At 35.1% G+C, this 25,680-nt stretch overlaps 1 protein-coding gene across 2 annotated transcripts in view; it reads left to right on the top strand.

The window, feature by feature from the left end:
* Positions 1–25,680, top strand: part of LOC149784532 (adenylyl cyclase-associated protein 1-like) — a 222,609-nt gene that overhangs the window by 25,367 nt on the left and 171,562 nt on the right. For both annotated transcript variants that reach the window (XM_089932619.1, XM_089932621.1), the window contains exons 2-4: positions 2,572–3,058; positions 5,100–5,203; positions 14,869–14,946. In XM_089932619.1, the coding sequence (XP_089788745.1) occupies positions 2,947–3,058; positions 5,100–5,203; positions 14,869–14,946 (294 nt within the window). In that variant the 5' untranslated portion in view covers positions 2,572–2,946. The remainder of the gene's footprint in view (positions 1–2,571; positions 3,059–5,099; positions 5,204–14,868; positions 14,947–25,680) is intronic.

The following is a 25,680-nucleotide window of genomic DNA, read 5'->3' as shown; positions in this document are numbered from 1 at the left end:
CTTTTTACATAGCATTGGATTCCTAGTGCTGAAGTGGTAAGAAAAAGCATATACTGAGGTCAATTAAGTTCACATAGTAAGCTACCTTACAAGTAGATCCACCTCCCCCTTTGCCTGCCAACTCAACCTGTCTGTAACACTGGCTGAAAGGCAACTGGCCTGCCAGACAAATAAGATACATGTCTGCCATCTTTATGCTGTGCTGCAATTCCAGATTTTCTTGTACAAAGAAGTCTTTATTAGATTTGTTCTCTGGATTAACCCTCAAATCAGTAGGTAAAATTTTGGTGTCTCTGGATCTAAACTAGGCCTGTACATGATTCTTTGACCTTGAGAGTGAATCGACCTCTGTGTAGCAGAGTAATGGGATTTTATGCTGTGATGGATATAAAACTTGATAGGTTCATTATTGGCTGTTAAGATTTTGTTTTGAAGGATTTTGTGCTCTATTTTATGTGGAAAATCAATACAGCTTATGTTAAGTCCTTTTTAAGGAATACATATCCACTGAGTTTGGAGAAACCTGGAATGAGCTCTAGGTGAGACCTTTTAGCATCAGTGGCAAAGTTTGACTGGGTGTGCAGCTTTAACCAAGGATTTGTTAAAATACACAAATTTTCCATCAAATTCAGCAGAGATTCAAAATGTCTGTTCCACAAGATATGTTCAACAAAGGAATGACATATATTCTGTTCACATTGGCCTAAAACTGTTTGAATTTGTAAGGATTATTACAAATATTTCAGCTATTTAAAGAACAGGGAAGTGTTCTCTTGTAAATGGTCATTCAGTGCATTACACTTCCTCAGCACAGCTGCACCTACTGGTCATGTGTAATTAGAAATTAAACATATGTTGTATACACTACAGGATGATGTTTCTCACATGAGATTATCTACTATAAATGTTAGAGTACAAAGTTTCTATTGTTTCTTTTCTTGGACTGAATCTGTTTGAGAAATAGCAGTGTTAGACCAGTCAGCTGAATTGTAATTTCTTTGACTTTTGTTGCAATTTTGTGAAGTTGGATTGTTTTATCAGTGCTTTTGAAACTAGAAATGGTCACATGTAATGAGCTGGATTGACTCCATAAAAGAAGTATTGGAATTAACCTATTTTAACTATTTATACCATAAGCACGTAATTACCTCTTGAAGATGTTACCTTGTGATTTCATAGACTTAAGCATTTTTTAGTTAAAATGTTGCTGAATTAAATTGAAATTGACAACTTATGCCCATGTTGTCACATGTACTAAATTTGAGCCATTGAAATTGACAACTTATGCCCAGATTGCCACATGTACTAAATTTGAGCCATTGAAATTGACAACTTGATCCACAAAGAATCGCATTGGTTCCTATTTAATAAATAACAAATAAAAATAATGCAGAATTATCCCTTGAATGATTGGGTGTTGTTGATAAGTGTTTATAAGGCAAATAAATAAATAGAACATATGGATTACATCAGTATATTTAGTATGTGTTGCAATGCATGTGCTTGTATGGATAATAGATTGATAACGTTTGTCAACTTACAAGCTGTTAAGATAACACTTTCTCTAGGTGTTTACATCTACATCTATTAAGGCTACTTGTACTCACAGCAATGTTTACTTCCTGCCTGGGGAAAAATACTTGTTTCACCTACATGTAGCCCGTCTAGATTGGATTCTAATGTTGAGGATTAGTCAGTAGGATGATAAAAAAAAATCAAAATTTAAGGAATTTAATTTTATTCAGTTAGCTGAATTTTAGTTTCAAATACATTGCAACTTTGATGAATTTTCGTGGCATAGTGATGATGTGATCTCAGCAACTAATATTACTCATCAAACATTGCTAGACAGGACATTTACATTTTGTTCCTGTCATTGAAATTGAAGGAAGTGCTGAAGTGTGAAAAAGATGATACAAGATTGTATGCAGTATTTCAAGTGAATCATTCCCGTGGAAGTTATTGATGTCTGATTCTAACTACAAAACAAATCTGTTTGGAGAAAATATGTATGGACTTGTGGAAGGATGTCATGTCACAAAGTTAGCCTTGTGATTTAATTAAAAACAGCATGCCTATTTTATATGCAGAAAATACATGTCTATAATCAATTCAGGAAATGCTGTTTTGTCATATTTTCATTTTGGGGTGTGTGAAAATTCTTGCAGTATAAGGTACTGTGCAACAATTCCTCAAGGAAAAACACAGATTTCTGATGCACGATCTCTTTGTTCAATCGTGTGTTGTGCAATTTTTTTAGTATAGTTCATTTTTCATATTTTGGAATATGCAGCTGATTTTCAAGGTGACAATTGTGTGTAACACAGATACGTCTGTTACATATTCATGACTAGCTGTCTACACATTTTCTTTTCATGAAGACAGCTTGACCTGTGAACTCAGGAATATATACATCACATGGAATACATGTACAACATATGATAGTGCAGATCCTATGATACACTCTTGTATACATTTATAGTATGTGTTTCATCTGTGGGTTATAGTTGTACAACATCAGTCATGTTCTTTTGTCCTTGTATTAAGGGAAAATCTGAAAAATCATTTCAGGATTCTGATAACGAGGAGAACACCAAAGAGGCTGAGCGTACAAGGACATCTTTGCTAGAAAATAACAGTAAAGCCGAGGAAAGTGTAAAAACTGAGCCTGGGAGTATTGATATAGTTGGAAACAAGGACTCCGGAAAAAAAACAAAAGAGGACTCTGTTGAGAAAAACGGACTGGTTATAACGGATTGTGGTATAAAATCTGTCACTTCAGATAAGAACAAGTCTCAAGAAAACACTTTGGTTGCAGTTAGCAGTTGTGCACCTTTGGAATCTTACTCAAGAGTGTCCAAAGAAAAAAGTGTCCAAGAAACGGAAGATAGGGGAAGCAGTATCAAAGAACCTGAGCAAAGGCAAGAAAGTATTGAAGATATAATCATGGCAGATGCATTGATATCAGTTGTCAACAGACTGGAGGGTGTGGCAGTACGTCTTGAGCAACTAGCAGTGAGAACTGGTCATGGTCAGGCAGGAGCTCCTACCCAGCCAGGTAATGCTCCAGTAAAATATGTCTTCATGCTTAATATCCTTGGTTTATCTTTGTTTTGTACTTAGTATCCTTATGTTATCCTTAGTATCCTTGGTTTATCTTTAGTAAGCTTGTCTATCCTTAGTAATCTTGGTATTTATCCTTGTTTTATAAGTAGTATCCTTATGTTGTACTTAGTTTACTTGTTTTATTCATAGTTTCATTGATTTATTTTTAGAATCTTCGTTTTATCATTTTGGTTGGGTTGTCTTGGTTTATAAGTAGTATCCTGTTTTTATCTTTAGTATCCTTGGTTTATAAGTAGCAACCTTATTTTATTTTTAGTATCCTTGGTTTATCTTTAGTGTCCTTAGTTTATTTTAGTATCCTTGGTTTATCTTTGGTATCCTTGGTTTATCTTTAGTATCCTTGGTTTATCTTTGGTATCCTTGGTTTATCTTTAGTATCCTTGGTTTATCTTTAGTATCCCTGGTTTATTAGTAGTATCCTTGGGCCAAACAAACAATATTTTTGTTTCCGGTGTGCCAGTCATCATTGTTTCTCATTTCTGACCCTCACACTTTTTCCCATGGTAAAAAAAGAAGTATGACATGCCTACCCTAATTTTAAAAACCAGTGCATTTTTTATGTTTGTCCTTAGTATCCTTGGTTTATACATGGTATCCTTGGTTTATATTTGGTATCCTTGGCTTACACTCAGTATCCTTGGTTTACACTCAATATCCTTGGTTTATACTTAATATGCTTGGTTTATACTCAGTATCCTTGGTTTATACATGATATCCTTGGCTTATACTCAGTATCCTTGGTTTATACTCATTATCCTTGGTTTATACTTAATATGCTTGGTTTATACTCATTATCCTTGGTTTATACTCAGTATCCTTGGTTTATACTCAGTATCCTTGGTTTATACTTAATATGCTTGTTTTATACTCAGTATCCTTGGTTTATACTCAGTATCCTTGGTTTATACCCAGTATCATTGGTTTATACATGGTATCCTTGGTTTATACTTAATATGCTTGTTTTATACTCAGTATCCTTGGTTTATACTTAGTATCCTTGGTTTGTACTCAATATCCTTGGTTTATACTTAATATGCTTGGTTTATACTCAGTATCCTTGGTTTATACTTAGTATCCTTGGTTTATACTTAGTATGCTTGGTTTACAATTAGTATCCTTGGTTTATACTTAGTATCCTTGGTTTATACTTAGTATCCTTGGTTTATACTTAGTATACTTGGTTTATACTTAGTATCCTTGGCTTTTACTTAGTATGCTTGGTTTACATTTAGTATCCTTGGCTTATAAGGATGAGTACATAACAAATGAAGATTCAGATCTTGGATACAGCATTGTGATGGGTGGAAATGTACAGCCCTAGGTGCAGGATGGGTGGAAATGTACAGCCCTAGGTGCAGGACGGGTGGAAATGTATAGCCCTAGGTGCAGGACGGGTGGAAATGTACTGCCCTAGGTGCAGGATGGGTGGAGACGATGGTCAGATGTGATAAGAAGTGTAGATATTTGTGATAGTTATATCTATACTTTGATATAGTTAATACTGTATGCAGTCTTCATTTTATGTGTGTTTAGGCATCTTTCACATGCACACAGTTGCATGTGCAGTAATGAAGTGAATTGTTTACCTACTGAATAATGCAGTGTATGCCTACATTTGAATTTTAAAGTTTTGATTCATTCTGTACAGATATCCACTTTGTCTTTTAAAAGCCATGTGGTTTAATTACATTCTGATGTGCTTTGGAACTCATGGTTGACTTAATTTTAGTGACCTTTCAGATCAAGTATTACATTTCATGTTAGGAGAGGTTATACTTAAAAATGATATGTTCCCAATGATTTTGTTCACTTTCATAAATATGAAAGCTGTAATCTGATTGGCAAATGAAATGGTTAGCAGAACATAACCTTATATTGTTGTTCATGAGATTGCCATTGTGTTAAAAGATCTCATTTTTAATCAGACTGGTTTATTTATGTCATGAATTTTGATGATTTGTTATTATTTCCAGATGTACTGAATCCCTATGTCATTGCCTATGATGAAATAATTAGTGGTCCTTTTGCCAAGTTCCTGGAATGCAGCAAGAAGATTGGGGGAGAAGTAGCTGAGCAGGTATATGGAACAATGTTGTGAAACCTATTTTTATGAACACCCTCCATTTAGAAAGCATCTTCTATTAAAGCTTAAGGACGCTGCTCTCCTGTAAGACCATACTAGACAGGTTTTATTGTTTTGTAAGTCTTGGTTTGCAAGTTCATGTTCATCTTTAAAGTTGCCATATTTAGTAAAAATATAACGTGTACTAAAATTATAACATGTACTAAAATATAACATATACTAAAAATATAACGTGTACAAAAAATATAACATACTAAAAATATTGGGACCCCAAGTGGCCGAGTTGTCTAAAGCGCTCTCCATTACAGATCACTGCCATCTCACCTATGTCTGCGTAGGTTCAAGTCTTGGATTTGGCCAATGTGGGTATGTGAGAAAGCTTGCCAGTAGCTTCTCGAGGGTTGGTGGTTCTTTCCGGGGATTTCCTGGGTTCTTCCTCCACCATTAATACTGGCCGCCATGTATAGCCTATCGTGTGCTGAAAATGGCATTAAACCCTACAACAACAACAACTAAAAATATAACATGTACTAAAAATATAACACGTACTAAAAATATAACAGATTTACATAAGTTGGTGGCCTGGCCTTGAGCAAGAGTCGTTGCATTCTTTGTTCGGTAACAGTGACCAGTTACCTACTTGCTAGTTAAGTGTTTGTTGTTTTCACTTGCTTATTATATGTGAGAGTGTGAAAGAACACACATTATATCCCATATAGTGTGTTATATGTGAGTTTGAAGTAGCTCACATTATATCCCATCTTGCCTTTTGCATGTGAGAGTGTGAAAGAACACACATTATATCCCATCTTACCTATTGTATGTGAGAGTGTGAAGTAACTCGCATTATATCCCATCGAGCCTGTTGTATGTGAGAGTGTGAAAGAACACACATTATATTCCATCAAGCCTATTGTATGTGAGAGTGTGAAAGAACACACATCATATCCCATCCAGCCTATAGTATGTGAGAGTATGAATGAACATACATTTCATCCCATCCAGCAGAGATTTAAATACAGTTTAAACAGTAACAATGTTTCCTCATAGGCTTCATAAAAATGGGTTTTGTAGAAATACAATCTAACACCATTATGAAACCACTACTGTTTGTTGGTAAAATTGGCAATGTTGTGAGATTGGCAGTATAAGGGGCTCAGTGAGCACTTCATGTATGATCGAATATATGTACAGCAAAGAATTTGAAATGTAAAATTTTAACTTGATTACATCACTAATGCAGAGTTTTAAAGGCATTGTGGAAATTATATGTGAAAACAATATTTATATAAACCCCTATTAATCCATATGTAGACCCCTATAAACCCATATGTAAGCCCTTGTAAACTTGTATAGAACTCCCTGTAAACTCATATGTAAACCCCTATAATCCCATCTATAAGCCTCTGGAAACCCACATGTAAACGCCTATAAACCCATATGTAAGCCTCTGTAAACCCATGTGTAAACCCCTACCAACTCGTAATTCTCTGTACAACTAAAATTACAAGTTTTATTGGTGACTTTCATCAGTTTGAGATCAGAATTTATTTATAGTCTTTCAGAATCATGGCAGTCATATCATAAGCTTAAGGTTTGTAAATTCATTTGATTGGATCATGGCTTGATGACTTTTTAAAATTACAGCTTTTAGATAAAGCTATATCATGGCTTGATGATATTTTAAAATTACAGCATGTAGATAAAGCTATATCATGGCTTGATGAGATTTTAAAATTACAGCTGATAGATAAAGCTATGTCATGGCTTGATGAGATTGTAAAATTACAGCATGTAGATAAAGCTATATCATGGCTTGATGAGATTGTAAAATTACAGCATGTAGATAAAGCTATATCATGGCTTGATGAGATTTTAACATTACAGCATGTAGATAAAGCTATATCATGGCTTGATGAGATTTTAACATTACAGCATGTAGATAAAGCTATATCATGGCTTGATGAGATTTTAAAATTACAGCATGTAGATAAAGCTATATCATGGCTTGATGAGATTGTAAAATTACAGCTGGTAGATAAAGCTATATCATGGCTTGATGAGATTGTAAAATTACAGCATGTAGATAAAGCTATATCATGGCTTGATGAGATTTTAAAATTACAGGTGGTAGATAAAGCTATATCATGGCTTGATGACTTTTTAAAATTACAGCATGTAGATAAAGCTATATCATGGCTTGATGAGATTGTAAAATTACAGCATGTAGATAAAGCTATATCATGGCTTGATGAGATTGTAAAATTACAGCATGTAGATAAAGCTATATCATGGCTTGATGAGATTTTTTAAAACTTACAGCATGTATATAAAGCTATATCATGGCTTGATGAGATTTTAAAATTACAGCATGTAGATAAAGCTATATCATGACTTGATGAGATTTTAAAATTACAGCATGTAGATAAAGCTATATCATGGCTTGATGAGATTTTAAAATTACAGCTGGTAGATAAAGCTATATCATGGCTTGATGAGATTTAAAATTACAGCATGTAGATAAAGCTATATCATGGCTTGATGAGATTTTAAAATTACAGCATGTAGATAAAGCTATATCATGGCTTGATGAGATTTTAAAAATTACGGCTGGTAGATAAAGCTATATCATGGCTTGATGAGATTTTAAAATTACAGGTGGTAGATAAAGCTATATCATGGCTTGATGAGATTTAAAATTACAGCATGTAGATAAAGCTATATCATGGCTTGATGAGATTTTAAAATTACAGCATGTAGATAAAGCTATATCATGGCTTGATGAGATTTAAAAATTACAGCATGTAGATAAAGCTATATCATGGCTTGATGAGATTTAAAAATTACAGCATGTAGATAAAGCTATATCATGACTTGATGAGATTTTAAAATTGCAGCTGGCGGATAAACCTACCTGGATCAAAACATAGGCAGGATAGCAAAGTGACATGTTTTTGTCCAAATTAAATTCTGGCAGATGGTGGCAAGCAATGGTGGGAGTAGAATGGTTTGCAGTATAATTAGTGTTGACTGTTCCTTATATAAATTTAAATTGATAACAAATGTCAACTGTCCGCAGAAACTGCACTAAGATAGTTTGTCCCACAGCTGAGTATCCTAACATTGACCAACATAAATGGACATCAGTGATATTGAAAAGTCCAGATCAGTTTACAACATTTAACAATTCAAATGAAATCGTGTTTCAGCAATTCACAATGCTAATAAGGAGTTCATTGTTAGGAGAATATCTGCTTTTATACTTTCACATTCCAAAATTAATGAACTTTGTGAAGTATTGTTTTCAGTTGTGAAATGTATAGGTGTGCTGATATGTTCATTCATATATTTGTGATGCATGAGCCTTTAAGAAGAGTTGAATTACCTTAGAAAGGAAATCAAAATCTAAAGTGGTTATAATGCTTGATTGGAAGTCTTTTACCTGGTAATCCTGTTATCAGAATGACTGAAATTCAATGCCACAGACCCCAGGGGTTTTGTTCTTGACACTTTTAATGGTTTAGTTGCATAAATAGCAAGTCAAAAGGCCTGATAATGAATGCATATTTTCTTGTCTTTTAAATGATCCATATCCTGTTCTGCAGAAAAATTCAGCACTGACATTGCAAATTTGATGAAATATGAAAACAATTTAAGAAGTGTTTCTCTCTTGTAAATTTCAGTAGATAATACAATATTATAAAACAGATACTTACTATTAGGGATATTTGTAAGATTTAATTTTTGAACTTTTTTAAAAATTTTACACATTGTGACCATTTAATAATGTTAGAAGTGCAAAATCACATCCATACATCCTTCCATCTATCCATGCATACATATGTACATGCATACATACATACATACATAGATACATACATACATACATACATACATACATACATACATACACGCAGGGAATTTATCTGCAGAAACTGGTGTAATGTTGCACAGTGAATGACAAATGTTCCAGGTTTGAAAAGGACACCAAATAGGAATAAAATAAAATGAGGATAGTATGTATCTGTTTAATCCTGTGAAGAGAGGTGAGAGGGGAGCTAACCCCCTTCCATACTTATAACTAGGTATTATAGACAAAGGAAAAATCCAGCGTAGGGCAACACCGAGTACAGTATTTATGATGGAGATTCACATTCATGATAAAATATGAAAGAAAAAGATAGACGCTAAGCAGAACATCGCGAATCATAGTAAGTGTAAATATATCTTTTTTTTTATTATATTCATGGTAATTGAATAAATAAATAATTTTATTAAGTAAGAAATATGTAGATGTATCAGTTCTTAATTTGTATTAAGTGTTAAGTTTTTCTTCATTTTGTTTTTTTTCTTTGTACAGTGGTAAATATTCAAATATGATGCCAGATTTAGTTAGTGGTCCAGTACTTGGCTCACTTTTGATGTTGTGGAAGTGGGCAGTTTTAGTTAGTTCCTGCAGGTCCTGGCCCATAAAGTCAGAACTGGAATGAAATTTTCAAGTTCAGATATAACTGGAGACTCTCTTTGGGGGTAACATGAACACTGATACTGAGCTTTTCAGTCATGATCTCAGGTGCTCCATTTCACACCTTTCTCACCTGATCTCAGGTGCTCCATTTCACACCTTTCTCACCTGGAACATAGATTATCACTGAATTCATTGAAAAAATTTCCTACTTGGATAGTTGTGGATAGATAAGACAGGATTAGGTATCTGCAATTCAAGCGGTAAGGGTCATTACCTTTGCACAAGGAGAGTTCTTTTACAAAGCTATTTAATCCAGGGTTTTTGAAAATACATGTAAAAAGGACCTGCTTAATGAAAGAATTATAGATCATTTTTACTTTCTTTGTCTCTGTAAACAGGGTAGAGCCATATCCACCATGGCACCATGCACTGGTAGGTCTGGGTTTACTCTGTTCACTTGAAGTTACAAATAAGCATGAATCATTATATGCTGAAAGATTACACATGTCAAGATCTGGGTATGCAGTCGCTCAAAGTTATAGACAACCAATAGCATAAACCATCATACAACAGGATTCCATATGAGGGCAGATCGGGGTCAACACTGCACACTCTAAGTAACAGGTTACTGAGCAGTAGCCATTATTTGCTGACATATTAGACAGATGAGGGCAAATTGGGGTCTACACTACTGACTTAAAGTAATAATCAAGATGATGGATTTTCATATGCTAAGATGTTTTGAAGGCAGATCAGGGTCTGCGCTTCTCACTTGATGTCATAGATAATCAACAGCATGTACCAGTGTATCTTGACAGATGAGGGCAGATTGTGGTCTACACTTGTCACTTGAAGTCAGAGATAATCAACAATATGTACCATTATATGGTGGCAGATGTGGACGGATGAGGACATATTGGGATCTATACTTCTCACTTGAAGTCATAGATAATCAACAATATGTACCATTATATGGTGACAGATGATGACAGATTAGAGTCTACAGTTCTCACATGAAGTCATAGATAATTAACATTATGTACCATTATATGGTGGCAGATGAGGACAGATTGGGATCTATACTTCTCACTTGAAGTCATCGATAATCAACAGTATTTACCAGTATATGGTGACAGATGAGGCAGATTGGGGTCTACACTTCACAATTATATAGCCATGATACATAAACAAATGCATTACAGAGAATTAGTGAAATATCAATGTCCAAGGCTCCACTATAAAAGGAAATGGGTTACTCCTCTTAACTGACTTCTTCAAAGTAGAGGATAATATTGTACTACCTCTGGCACACACACACACACACAGACAGACACACACAGATATATATATATATATATATATATATATATATATATATATATATATATATATATATATATATATTTTATTTTTTTTCTGCCTTGCTAAATCCCAGCCAGTCTTTCTTCCTGAATCCTATGCATTAGTTTGAAATGGTTTTTATTATAGCATCTACCCTGGTAGGGGCTGATGGGACTAACTTTGTACATGTACTTTTGTTGTACATTCTTAGTTAGTTTTTAGTTCATGTGTCACAATGAATTTCCATCTCTTTCTTTGCTCCAGAAATGTTGAAAGTAAACAAAAATCATATTTGCCTTTCGAGGACCTCCAGGTATTTCCTCAATGGAAACTTCCATTCATGCAGTGCTGCCTTCATACAACACTGGCCTAAGCTAAAACATGTAACACTAGCTATATTGGTTTTGTTTGTTGCACTTTCATAATCACAAATCATTGTGCTAATTAGATAAAGGTGATCTGTAACTACTAATAGCACAGTGTTGACAGGTGTACATTGTTTGTAATTTATCAGCCACATATATTTTGTTATGTACAGTGTAGTTTGACATTAGGTAGATGGTTTTCCACTGTACACTATTCAGTTGAGTAACTAAGACGAAAAATGATTTTAATGTGCGTCAGGGATGTAAACTTTAAGCGCAGGTCTTTTTAGAGAAATATGTGATTGTTTGACAAACCCATCTAATGGGATGCATCAAGGCGTATTATCAACTAATGCATGCTCAGAACTACTTACTTACCTGTGTTATAGATGCACTACTGTGTTAACTGACCTGGAACATTTGATTTGAACAGGTGGGGATTTTGAGTGTTAGCTAGTCATGTGAAAAATGATAGCTGACACTTAATGCATACAGCAGTTAACAACGGGAGTTTAGTAATACTTTCTGTTGAGGCCAAGCTTAAATAAAGGAGTTTCGTATGCTTATGGCAATGATTGATTTAACTTTGGCATTTCTTTGCTCGTTTGAAAATTGATATGACTATTATATCCAGAATTGCAATATAATAATGGATTGTATAATAATAGAAATCTGTAATCTTTCATTTAAAACATTTCCCAGTATCCCCATCAACCGTTCAGACAGTGGTAGGGGTGGGGTGTTGAGACTTAAGAACTGTTTTGTGGTCTTGAGATGGATCAGCATGTGTGTGTGACCCAAATAAGCAACGCTGTGAAATTGAAAATAAGTTGTCTGCTCGTATAAGAATATAGAAAATGAATGAAATTTAAAAGTGAATGAAAGAAAATAAAAAGATTTCTTTAAAACATTAAGTACATGTCCAAACAAAAAATAGGTGGCAGACTTTATGCTTATTTGCTGCAAAGTAAATTATGATTTTTTTCTTGTCTTTAAGTACTTTTTGTATCGTAAACCCAGATATATCATCATTACACACACACACACACACACACACACACTGTGTAAACTCACATGCCAAAGTCACTTTAAATAAATTGAGAGATGCACAAAGTTTCTATAGCTTATATTGCATTGAAAAATGGTGTTAAACTTAAAACAACAAACAACTGAATTATACAGTATTATGTACTAAAGAAATGGTTCAGCTCTTGTGAATTGTTCCTTCAGTTATTGCTTAAATATGTTAGTTACATTTGGGACTTCTTTCTGCAGTCATGGATTGTCCTGGTGCAGGGTGGTGTTAACATGTCAATGGATGTCATATGCTCCTGAACTACAGATGTTGATCTCATGTTTGCAGTTTGTTGAAAGTATAAAGTATACCTCCTTGCTACTGTGCAAAACACACTCAGTCACCATCAACTTGGAGTTCTGATATTTAGTTTTTCCATGCTTGCTTTGCTGCTGCATTTCAACATTTTGCCTTCACAGAATCATCACGCTGGCGATAACATTTGCGATTCCAACTACTGACTAATTATATTTTACATTATGGAGTAAAATTCACTACCACTGATCAAGAACTTGATAATATCTAATAAAGATGGCTTAAGCATTCTCATTCAAGGCAATAACACTTATCTCAGATTGACTTAACTTTCAAACAGGTTGGGTTGTTTCAATTCATGTAATGGTACTATAGTTACGTAGACTGGCCTAATGGTCAGCAGTGCTCAGAAAGCTAGGGTACACAAATAGACCTTTGCTATTGTTGGTCAGTTAAGTAAGCTGTTGAATTTGTAGTTGTTTATCTCTGATCACATTTGTGTTTAACTGCCAATTAACATAAACTGCCTCAATGACATTTAACAGTATAAACTGTCCAAGTGACAGTTGACAGCATAAACTGTTGCATTGACAATATACAGTATAAACTGCCTCAGCGACAATTAACAGTATAAACTGCCTCAATGACAACCATATAAACTGCCTGTATCACAACAGTATAAACAGTCTCTATGACCATTAACAGTATAAACTGCCTATATTACAATTAACAGTATAAACTGCCTATTGACAATTGACAGTATAAACTGCCTAAGTGACAACTGACTATAAACTGCCTCAGTGACAATTAACAGTATGTACTGCCTCAATGACATTTTATTAGTATAAACTGCCCAAGTGACAATTAACAGTATAAACTGTCTCATTGACAGTATACAGTATAAACTGCCTCAATGACAACCATATAAACTGCCTGTATCACAACAGTATAAACAGTCTCTATGACTGTTAACAATATAAACTGCCTATATGACAATTAACAGTATAAACTGCCTATTGACAATTAACAGTATAAACTATTGACAGTTAACAGTATACATTGCCTCTATGACAATTGACAGTGTAAACTGCCTCTCTGACAATTAAGAATATAAACTGCTTAATGATGGTAGTTTTCCATGAGCTTTAAATGTGAAACTATGAGAATCATGACTTTTTGTTGTTTAAGCCCGATTCAGGTCACTAAGATAAACCATGGTGTCAGTAAAGGCGTTTCTTTTTGTTTTGGTTGGATATATTGGAAATCTTTTTGTTTAAAAAAATGTGTTGGTACATTTAAGAGTAAAAAATTGTTGTTATGTCTGACATGCTGTGATATAGAATGTGCATGCATGATATAAAATTTTACCTGAAATTATTGGTCTGAGTTTTCAACTAGTAAACACCGAAATACCCCTAGTAAAGTATCTGCACATTTCCTGAGCTGGAAAACAATCCTGATTTTATCAGCGTGTCTGACGTTGATGTATGCATTAAATTGCATGTTGGTCCATATTTTTCATTCTCATTCTTTGCAAAGTAATTACGATTTTTTTCTGTCTTTGAGTACTTTTTCTATGGTAAACGTGGACAGCTTTATTTGTACATTACTTTAAAAAAAATAATGTGAGCTTATTAATGCTTATTAATGCTTATTTGCCATCATTTTGTAAAGGTAAGGAGTGGGATGGGCTTTCCAACAAATGTGGTCTTATAAAGGGAGCATTATGGCATTATCTAACCGTATTATGCTGAATAAACAAAATACGTATGATTCTGGTTTGCCAGCCATCCCAGTTGTTCCCAACTGACTCTAAATACATGTTGAGAGGGGGGAAAAAATATTTTCGAATTTTACAAAAAAATTATATAAAAAAAATCAGAGGGACATAACTATAATCAGATTTGAGTTCAAGATACCAATGTTTTTAGTTGATGCTTGATTTAAATCAGTCCAGAAAACAAAAAAAAAGTTTGTAGCCTAAATTTTTTTTATGTATCAAAAATCATATTTTTTTAATTAATCTTGTAATTCTTGACCTTTCAGTTACATACATTTCCAAGCTTTTGCCTTTTTGTTCACATACATATATATCATATCACAAATTTTGCTGTCCATTGTGATAAATAGTTGCTGTACATTTCTGTTCTTGCAGTGTGCCATAGTTGCTGAAGCCTTCAAATGCCAGAGAGAGTTCCTCATTGTTGCCTCCAAAAGCAAGAAGCCAAATCAGGTATGTACAGCCTTCTACTTGTCATACATGACATGTACTATATATGTGGTCATAAAAGTGAGCTTATTGTTGAACAAGGCCTTGACTAATATGGAGTCTTTACAACTAATTACATGGCTGATATGGAGCCTTCAAAACTAAGGCCTTGACTAATATGGAGCTTTCAAAACTAAGGCCTTGACTAATATGGAGCCTTCAAAACTAAGGCCTCAACTAATATGGAGCCTTCAAAACTAAGGCCTCAACTAATATGGAGCTTTCAAAACTAAGGCCTTGACTGATATGGAATCTTCAAAACTAAGGCCTTGACTAATGTGGTGTCTTCAAAAATAAAGTCTTGGCTGATTTGGAGTCTTCAAACTATAGAATTTCACATGTTGGGACACAATACATTGTGGCTTTTCAGTATTGGAAAATGCTGATGTGCTGTCAGATATTGATAAAGGTACAAAATCAAGAGAAATCTTGAAACATTTGTTTTCATAAAATATGCAATCAACAGCTTTGGAGAAATGTTAACAGAAAGCATCTTTCTAATCCAGATTTCTTGGTCAGCTGCTTTTGCATTTGATTATTAGGCAGATGTCAGTGAGGTGAGCAATCTCAGGGCCACTTGGGCATCTTGATCTGGTTCATACATGTAGCCTTTACCTTTAATGATTATAAAAGTCATTTTAAAAAATTTGATTCAGGATTTTAAATGTTGATACAGGGGCGTCAATTGCATTGTTATATGTAATGCCTGTTAATTGCAGGTTCCTCTTTGATGTAATGTATTGCAGGGGGAGGCTACTCCAGTGCTCACAAAATGCCACATTGACAGACAAGATGGCCGGTCATTGTTTTCAATAATTTCAGCTGATATTGTTGAGCTAGTCTTAGCAGACTTCACTTACTGATCGCTATGGTGACTGTCCATTCAACCATTTGTATGTCTGTCCACACCCAAGATTAACTTGAATGTTAAAGTTTTTTTTATTTTATCAAGATCATAATTGTATCCTGTTCTCTTAAAATTTTGAATATATTTTCAATTTTGCACTCTTATCATCCTGGTTTGTTGGTCATCCCATTAAGTGTTTTTCCTTTTTTTTATTATAGCGATATGAGATGAACCTTAAGATTATGTTGGTTTTCTTGTACTTTGCCCATACTTGGGGTTGTGACACTATCGGTAAATCAGTAACCTGGGCACATTTGTTGATACATATATGTTTACTTTGCCCGTTTATTCTTTTCTTTCAAATCTCATGCTGACAATCTGTCAAAAATGGATTATCATTAATTCATAGCACCCAGTAGAGACTGGTAATATCGATGCCTGGGGATATGTGAGGTGTTTTCTGTGATAATTAATCCTATTAACAAACAACTAGCAGAAGACCTTTGCATTATTCAAAATGAGGTAAGGATGCTGCTGATGTAACCTGATTACACAGTTCAGGTACACAGACAAAATTTTGTACTTGATCATGTTTAAACTGTATGGTGCACGCCAACCAACTTTTTTTCTCCTAATTTTTGAGTAATGGAAATGGATATGGCAATGAAATCAAAACGAGGCCATGATGATACTGTGTGCAAAAGGTAGGTCACTGTGGCCTACATGTTATACTTCTCTGACTTACCATATTTGCAGACTGCTCCATTGGCCTATTGGCTAGAGCATCCACATTGGATGTGGGAGGTTATGGGTTCGAACCTTGGCCGAGCCAAACCAAAGACTTATAAACAATGGTACTAACAGCTGCCTCGCTAGGCGCTCAGTCTTAAGAGGTTAGTGTTAGGTCTGGTCGGCCTGGTGTCAGATTAATGTGACTGGTTGGAACATCATGCTACATGTCTGCGGCATGATGCCCCAGTGCTAGACATCACTATAAACTGCCACACTGCAGACATCATGGCGATATGACTGAAATTCTTTAAAAGTTCTGTTAAGAATGCGAATCACACACACACACACACACACACCAGTATATACTTGCTTATGAGGTTGAGTCCAGCTGCAAACCGCACAGACCCAGATCTAAGATTAAAAAGTACGCAGTTTGTTAGTACGAATAGAACAAATATAGACCTTGGTCGGCCGATGCATTATATGACAGCAGATTTGGATCTTTGTTGTTTGCAGTTGGACTCGACATACGAGCAAGTCAGGAGTGTACAAATATAAGGTCCAAAAAGGAAACTGGAAGCAAACAAAAAATGTTGGTAGTCCACATTTTTAAAATTGAATAACACTTTAATTGAATGCACCATTAAAGCATTTGAATTTAAAATGCTATTAAAACATTTGAATTTAATGAACCATTAAAACATTTCAGTTTAATGTCATTAAAAAATTTCAGTTTGTCATCAAAATCATTTTTAATTTAATGCATCATAAAAACATTTAGATACAATTCTTAAGTGGAAATATATTTAGAAAAACAAATAGACAAACACTGTAGATACATAAAACGGTTTATATAATTCTGTTTTTTTTTGGCTTTTTATAAACTTTATGGAAAATTCATCACTCAAATATCCATAATTTAAACTTGATAAACAATCAAGTGAAACTGCTTTTGCTTATGAATACAATAAATTACACATGCTTGAAACGCTGGAAAGCCATTTTTAGTTTTGCAAAATAAATTAAACAAAATAAAAAGTGTACTTTATATGTGCAGGTATATTTGGCAGTTTTTACCCCATCTTCTGATTTTGAAAAAAAGCTAGAAGGGTAAAAAAAAAAAAAATGCACAAAACCTAGTTATTTCATTCATTAATTTATAGGGCCCCGAGTGGCCGAGTGGTTTAAAGTGCTCACTGTTCCAGATCACTGCCATCTCACCTCTGTCTGTGTGAGTTCAAGTCTCGGGTTCAGCTAATGTGATAATGTGATAAAAGCTTGTCAGTAGCTTCTTGTGGGTCTGTGGTTCTTCTCAGGGTTTTCTAGGGTTCTTCCTCCGCCAGTTATACTGGCCACCATGTATAGCCTATCTTGAGCTGAAAAATGGCGGTAAACCCTACTACTACAATAACAACAACAAGAACAATCATTAATTTATAATTTCAAGTCTAATTGTTGCCAGGTGGCCCTACAATTGTAATATTTACTTTTTAAATTAAAACTGCATTAATTTTCTATGCTTTCACTTCATCCTTGTTTATGTGAATTCAGCAAACTACTTGCTGTGCATATTTCACATTTGGGTGCATTTTTGCTCCAGTCCGTTTCCATTTTTATGTTGGGGGAAATATTACAGCTAGAAATTTAATGGGTTTTGTTTATTGAAATGCTGTGGGTTGATATGCAGCAGAAACAGCAATGGTATTTGCTGAAATATTTGTCATATGTTGAAACTTTGCAGAGATCGATTTATTAAGGGAAGTACGAAAAATTTAAACTTTTCCAACATTGGATTTGTGTGTATTAATAATAATGGTTAGACAAACCTAAATTCTGATTGGACAAGTTAATCATGAGGGGTGAAGACTTGTGTTTTGTGAATTTCTTGCAACACAAAACTAGTCAGTCTAAGTTATGCATTGGGTGAAAATGTCTTGGCTCCAGGGGCACGGCATATTCTCTTGCAACGATTGTCCAAGGGACATGTAGTTGATAGTCTTTGAGAGACATGTAACCAGGGATGTCAAGAGATGATTCTGCTAAGTGGAAAAGAAGAGCAAATGTTAAAGCAAGGAAAATAGCTTCCATGTTTGATATTAAGGATTCCATGATGGGAATTGGAGTAAACCACTGGAATGACTGTGGACAACCAGTAAGAGACTGGATGCAGAGAGAGGCCATTAAAAGCAGCAATGCATGAGGAAGCCAGGGGGGATAAATTGACTCCCACCTACTAGCTGAGTTGACTCTTGAGAGTAACCCACAGTCATGAGGTTATGCAAACATGATGGACAATTAAAGTTTGAAATGCTCACTCGATTTCATGATGAAATTCGCCATATGTACGTAAACAAAAAAGTGCTAATTGCATTTTTATAACTTTGTGTTAATTTATTTTTCTTGCAGCAGAGTATCCTACAATCTGTCTTGTATAATTTTATTTTGTTTATCTAATTATTTGAATTGTTATTTTCTGTATATGAGGGTTTGTGTTGTTCTATTCTATAACTTGCTGAGATCTCCATTTATTTCCTCTGTTCATTTCATATTTTAATATTTACTCAGTTCTGGCTATATCACTGGTTGATCATCCTCTAGACATCGATAACCACCATTTAAATGTAATAACTGCCACAGCGTACTTTATTTTTATTTTTCAGGAACCGTGCTGATAATCGGGTTAGACATTTATAAATTAACGAATGAAATGACTCTGTTTAGTGCAGTTTTATTCCTGAAGCTTTTTATTTTTTAAACTGGAAGGGTGGAGATTCAAACTTCAGTGGAGTTGGGGGATATGGAGTTGCCCAATAAATAAAGCCAGATAAAAAGAAACCCACATTTGATGTGGCTGGTATTGCCAGAGACTTTACAACTTTTCAGTTAAGGCATCTGAAAACAAAATTTGGTATTTCCAGGCATGTTAACTGCCATTATGTTTACTAGAAGTGGGAATGGATTGACTTTCATTATGGTCTTACTGTTTATGTCCAGTGGATTTGAAATAGGTGTATCCAGTGGTGAACTCAAAATCTACTGTCTGTCAAAAATGGTAACTCAGTATATGGATAAAAAATGTAAAAGGAATTTCAGATTGAGTAATACCATGGCAATATTTTATAATAATTTATAGTTGATTAGAGGGATGTAAAAAAAACAAAAAACCTCTCCACTCAGTGAACATTTGGGTATAATGTGCAGATAAATACATTCCATTCACTGAAAAGCTTCTCAGGTCTCTGAATCAGCATGTGTACTCCTGTGAGACATAGATGCATGTGCTTTCCACATGCTTTCACTGTCTTCAAGAAGGAATTAATTGCTAATTAATTAATTGGTTATCCAACATTGTGTTTTCATGTTATTTGGATTGTTTTGTTTAGTTTGGGTTTAACCCCATTTCTCAGCACATGATAGGTTATACATAGTGGCTAGTATATCTGATGGAGGATGAACCTGGGAACTCCCCAGTAAGAATCACCAACCCACAGGAAGATACTAGCAAGCTTTCTCAGATTCTCATTTTGGCCAAGCCTGGGTTTGAATTCATGCAGATGGTTATGAGTGATCTACAACGGTGAATGCTTAAGACCACTTGGGCACCCTGGGACTTATATTTATCAGGTTTGTTATGACTAATGAAGTGTTACACAGACATGCCAACAGTTTGCAGATAGACAGATATACATAGATGCAGATAGACAAATATACACAGATGCAGATAGACAGATATACATAGATGCAGATAGATATACATAGATGCAGATAGACAAACATACATAGATGCAGGATACATTCCTTGTAATGTAACAGAGAAAGAATTGGGATTGCACGAATAAGATAATGTATAATCAGCTAAGTGTCAGTGACAGTGTTAGATTTGATGTGTATCAGTAACATTGGTGGATTTAGTATGAGGGACATTGGTGGTTTTGGTAGGTATGATTGACATGGGTGGATTTAGTAAGTAAGAGTGGACTATTTGATTTGGTTGGTATGGGTGACATTGTTGGTTTTGGTGGGTATGAGTGACATTGGTGGATTAAATAAGTAAGTGCAATGCTGTATTTGGTGGATATGAGTGACATTGGTGGATTTGGTTGGTATGAGTTACATTTGTGGATTTGGTGGGTATGATTGACATTGCTGTATTTGTTGGGTATGAGTGTCATTGATGGATTTGGTTGGTATGAGTGACATTTGTGGATTTGGTGGGTATGATTGACATTGGTGGATTTGGCGGATATAAGTGACATTGGTAGATTTGGCTGGTATGATTGACATTGGTGGATTTGGTTGGTATGAGTGACATTTTGTAGATTTGGTGGGTATGAGTGACATTGGTGGATTTGGATTGTATAATTGACAATGGTGGATTTGGTGGGTATGATTCACATTGGTGGATTTAGTAAGTAAGAGAGACATAGGAAGATTTGGTGGGTATGAGTGATATTGGTGGATTTAATAAGTAAGAGTGCAATGTTGGATTAGGTGGGTATGAGTGACATTGGTGGATTTGGTGGTTATGAGTAACACTGGTGGATTTGGTGGGTATGAGTGACACTGGTGGATTTGGTGGGTATGAGTGACACTGGTGGATTTGGTGGGTATGAATGACATTGATGAATTTGGTGGTTATGAGTGACATTGAATGATTTAATAAGTAAGAGTGCAGTGTTGGATTTGGTGGGTATGAATGACATTGTAGGATTTGGTGGGTATGAGTGACTTTGGTGGATCTGGTGGGTATGAATGACATTGGTGAATTTGGTGGTTATGAGTAACACTGGTGGATTTGGTAAGTAAGAGGGACATTGGTGAATTTGGTGGTTATGAGTGACATTGGTTGATTTAGTAAGTAAGAGGGACATTGGTGGTTATGAGGGACATTGGTTGATTTAGTAAGTAAGAGGGACATTGGTGGATTTGGTGGTTATGAGTGACATTGGTTGATTTAGTAAGTAAGAGGGACATTGGTGGATTTGATGGGTATGAGTGACATTGGTGGATTTGGTGGTTATGAGTGACATTGGTGGATTTGGTGGGTATGAATAACACTGGTGAATTTGGTAAGTAAGAGGGACATTGGTGGATTTGGTGGGTATCAAGTTATGCAAACAGAAATTTATATCCTCCTGTGAATTTCTTGTATTGTTTTCTTTTTTTTAGACAGTTAAGTTTTGTAGCAAGTTTCAAAATGTGGAATAAAACCAAGAACATATATAAACTTGATTTTTGTGCTTGAGCAAAACAGTGTTTCCTATATTTATTCTAAAAATCAGAGTTTGGGCCTCTTGGAGGGGACTCTGTTGGCAAGAACTGTCCCAGAGGCAAACGTCAGTTGGGTACATGCAGTCTTGTTATTTCCAGTTTAGTATATACATGTTTACAAGGTATCAATATTTATCATTCCCCCTCCCACCTTTCCTTGGGACCTGTTGTTTTTGCATGTATAGATTTGTCCTTTTATGCTGTGTAAAATGTGTGTGTTAATTATTAGTGTAAATCTCAATATTTTCCAAGTTATGATCCTGGGGCTGCATCCCCTTGCATGGGGATGGACCCTGGTGTCAAACTCATTTGCATGTAAAAAGAATTCATTCATGCCCAGTAAATGTATGATTATAGGATCCAGTGGCTATGTTATTAGTGGTAAGGATGTACCCTTGGCTCAATGTCAGGCACATGTTGAAATCTTTCTTTCAAGCCCAGTTATTGCACATAGTCAGATGGAGATCTCAATAGTTTCCAGTTCCCAGCAATTAAGTTCTTTGAGATATGGATGGACCCTGTGTCATTCTCCATCCGTCTCAGTCTGATTTGAGCGGGTACCTGGGTAACAACTTAGGAGTAATTATGAGGTAAAAATCTCAACCCAAATAGTTCTGCCCTATGGACATTATCAGAATTCTAAATGTGTTTTCATAATCTATACCCAGGGGACATTCATTGACTCAGTCTTCATGTATAATACTTTAACTATGTTGGAAGAGTTCAAAGACTTTGTACACAGGACCATACATACAGATGGATTTGCACAGTATCCTGGAGCTTCCTTGGAAGCACATAAATAAAAATTCTGAAGTACAAAAAAAGCTGTTTTATTTAATTACTTCTTAATATGTTTCAGACATTTTCAGCACCCAGTCACTATCTCTTTGATCTTGATATGAGCCAGGACAAATTTATCTCCCACAAAATTACATCTGGGATGTTTCAAGCCTTGTTTTTGTCATTGGGTTATATAGCCTGGAGTTTGTTAACAAATTATAATCCAGTTTTCTTGAGTACTGACAATATTATGCATGCAGTTACTTAAGGCCATCGAAGAGATAGCATAGAAAGCAATTAGCATGCAGGAATTTGAGGTTGTACTGATTCAGTTAGTGTATGTTTGAGTGATATAATTTTTTGTGTAACCATTTATGTGACACATTTTCAATTATCTAATTGTTAGTACTTGCACATATGGTACGTAAGTAGGGTTTATTGCATAATTCCACACCCAGGTATGTGTGGTTATGGTAACCTACATTACCTAGATGAATTGCACCAATCCAGTTGTCATGGATGCAAAAGAAAAACAGCTGACTCGGCTCAGTTTTTGACCTCTGAACTGGTTACTTTAGATTGAGAAATGAAATAAGATGAGCCGGGTATGTAAGTAAATTTTATAAAATTAGTACACAATTTCCTATCCTATTTTTTTCATACCTTCAGCAGAAACACATTTCTTTTCCACCCATAGATTGTTATTAAATTACTTGCATAAAATCTTGAATTACAAACATTAATCAAAATGCAGAAGTGGGTATATAAATTCTTGTTAGATGTTATGTGCATAGCTTTGGTGTTATGTGCATAGCTTTGGTGGGGGGGGGGAGTGAACAGTGAACATTAACTAGATCACTTCCAGCTGTCAAGGAGTTACATGTGGGAATCCCAATTGAGAGAATTACTTACATATGTGTTCTTTTGTAAACTGTGGTCTATTTTAGAAAGTTTGAAAGATACCTCATGCCTATAGACATAGTGTAAAATTAAAACTGATTGAATCAGATGCCACTTACAATATAGACTTGCATAGTTCTAGGACATTAATAGGATCCAGTTGTAATAAGCCTTAATTTCAACAAACCTCATGTCTTAAAGCATTTTATTGGTCCTATTCAAGTCAGACTCTGACTTTTCATTAATTTCATCCAGTCAGAATGTATGATTAATAGGTGAAGTTTGAAGTTCACAGTCAGCTTAAATTGATGAAATTCTGGCCTGAATGATTCAATTTAGGACCCCAAACTGCTGTGAAACATGTTTTAACACATTAACCCCTGGTGACGAGTTCAAGTGGCAGTAGGTAGTTGCCTACTGCCGAGCTCTGTAATTCATGGTCATGTATGATACAATACAGTGGATGGTATTATAGAAAGGTAGACAGACGTAGCTCTACAATGATACCAAATAATCTGGAATTTCTAGTTGTGCTACAAAATACAGAGGGATAACCTCATTTTTTGGACAAAATTTTTTTCTACCCCAAATTCGCCTGTGGTCGGAATCTGATTTTGTGTCCGGATTTGATACTTTTTGGTCTCAGATCTAAGGCAAACCAGTATGAACTACAAACAGACAGATGAACCTTTGCAAAAAGTAGGATAAGATGGGCATTTGGAATAAAGAGTGGTCTCGATATGAAAATAATGGGTCCATTAAGCAAAAACTTTTACCTTCTGCTCATGTGCGAGCCGGGGCCCCGAGTGGTCTAAAGTGCTCTCTGTTACGGATCACTGCCATCTCACCTCTGTCTGTGTGGGTTCGAGTCTCGGATTCGGCTAATATGGGTATGTGAGAAAGCTTGCCAGTAGCTTCTCATGGGTTGGTGGTTCTTTCCGGGTTTTTCCCGGGTTCTTCCTCCACCATTAATACTGGCCACTATGTATAGCCTGTTGTGTGCTGAAAAATGGCGTTAAACCCTACAACAACAACAACAACAGTTATGTGCGAGCCAAATAGCCAATGAAAAACGATGTTTCTAACACAACTAGGCTGTATTTTATTGGAAGATCACCTGGAAGTTGGTGTTTTTGGATGTATTCAGAAATAGCTTTCAAAATGTGTTTCCTACTTGAATTTCAGACGAAAACGACAAAACCTGTTAATGTGTTAAGCATTCAACTTTGGGAAATGAAGAACATAATGTCATAGGATATATTGTTATGTAATAGGGGTTGAATTCTACAGTACTGTCTATACTCTCTTATAAGTTGAGTCCATTTGAAGACTGAACAGACCCACACATAGTCAGGTTTTAGATCTGTGCAGTGTGTACGGAGTTATGAGTAGAACAAACGACATCTCTATCTTGCACCCCTAGGGAATACACTGGTTAATAATACTTTAGGAAAGGAGCATTATTTTATAAATGACATTTGTTTAAAGAAGAATTTTACAAATTAAGGACCTTACCATCCTTTAGATCATTCATGGGCAACTTCCTTCAAGGTGCCGACTAGATAAGTCATTTTTAAAGCGATGCCCTGTGATGTAAAAAATTGCATAAAACCAGGTCACATGCCTTGACTGGCCCATGAGCTGTATTTTGCCCACCCATAATAATAGTAATAATAATAATAACAATAACAACGCTTTATTTATTGAGCATGACTCATTAGTCAAGGACTATTCTCCCTTGAGGCCCTCGTAAGGAGAGTATAACAATGCACATTATATGAAGATAGCAATAATTACTGTTTATTTTAACATGTTTAGTATCAAAATGCTAAATTCCATTATATATTAGAAGTACATACATGCTCATGATATCTCTTCTCAAATACTCTAATACTTTCAGCAGATTTTACATGTAGTGGAAGCTTGTTTGACATAACTATACCAGCATATTGGAAGCTCTTTTTAAATTGTTCTGTTCTTGGTTTTGGTGGTAGAAGGTTTCCTTGTAATATTGATCTCAACTGGTATTGTGTTGAAAAAGGCCTGAATAAGTCCTGAATATACTCTGGTGCAGTTCCATGTAGACATTTATATAAAAGAACTGCCTCGTGAAAATCTATCCTGCCATATATTGTGAACCATTTGAGTTCTGTAAACAATGCTTTTGT

The sequence above is a fragment of the Sinohyriopsis cumingii genome, chromosome 14 (genome assembly GCF_028554795.1).
Source record: "Sinohyriopsis cumingii isolate HCF-2022 chromosome 14, ASM2855479v2, whole genome shotgun sequence".
In the NCBI taxonomy this organism is placed as follows: domain Eukaryota; kingdom Metazoa; phylum Mollusca; class Bivalvia; order Unionida; family Unionidae; genus Sinohyriopsis; species Sinohyriopsis cumingii.
The sequence above is the reverse complement of the archived record's forward strand: the minus strand, read 5'-3'. Positions and strand labels throughout refer to the sequence as shown.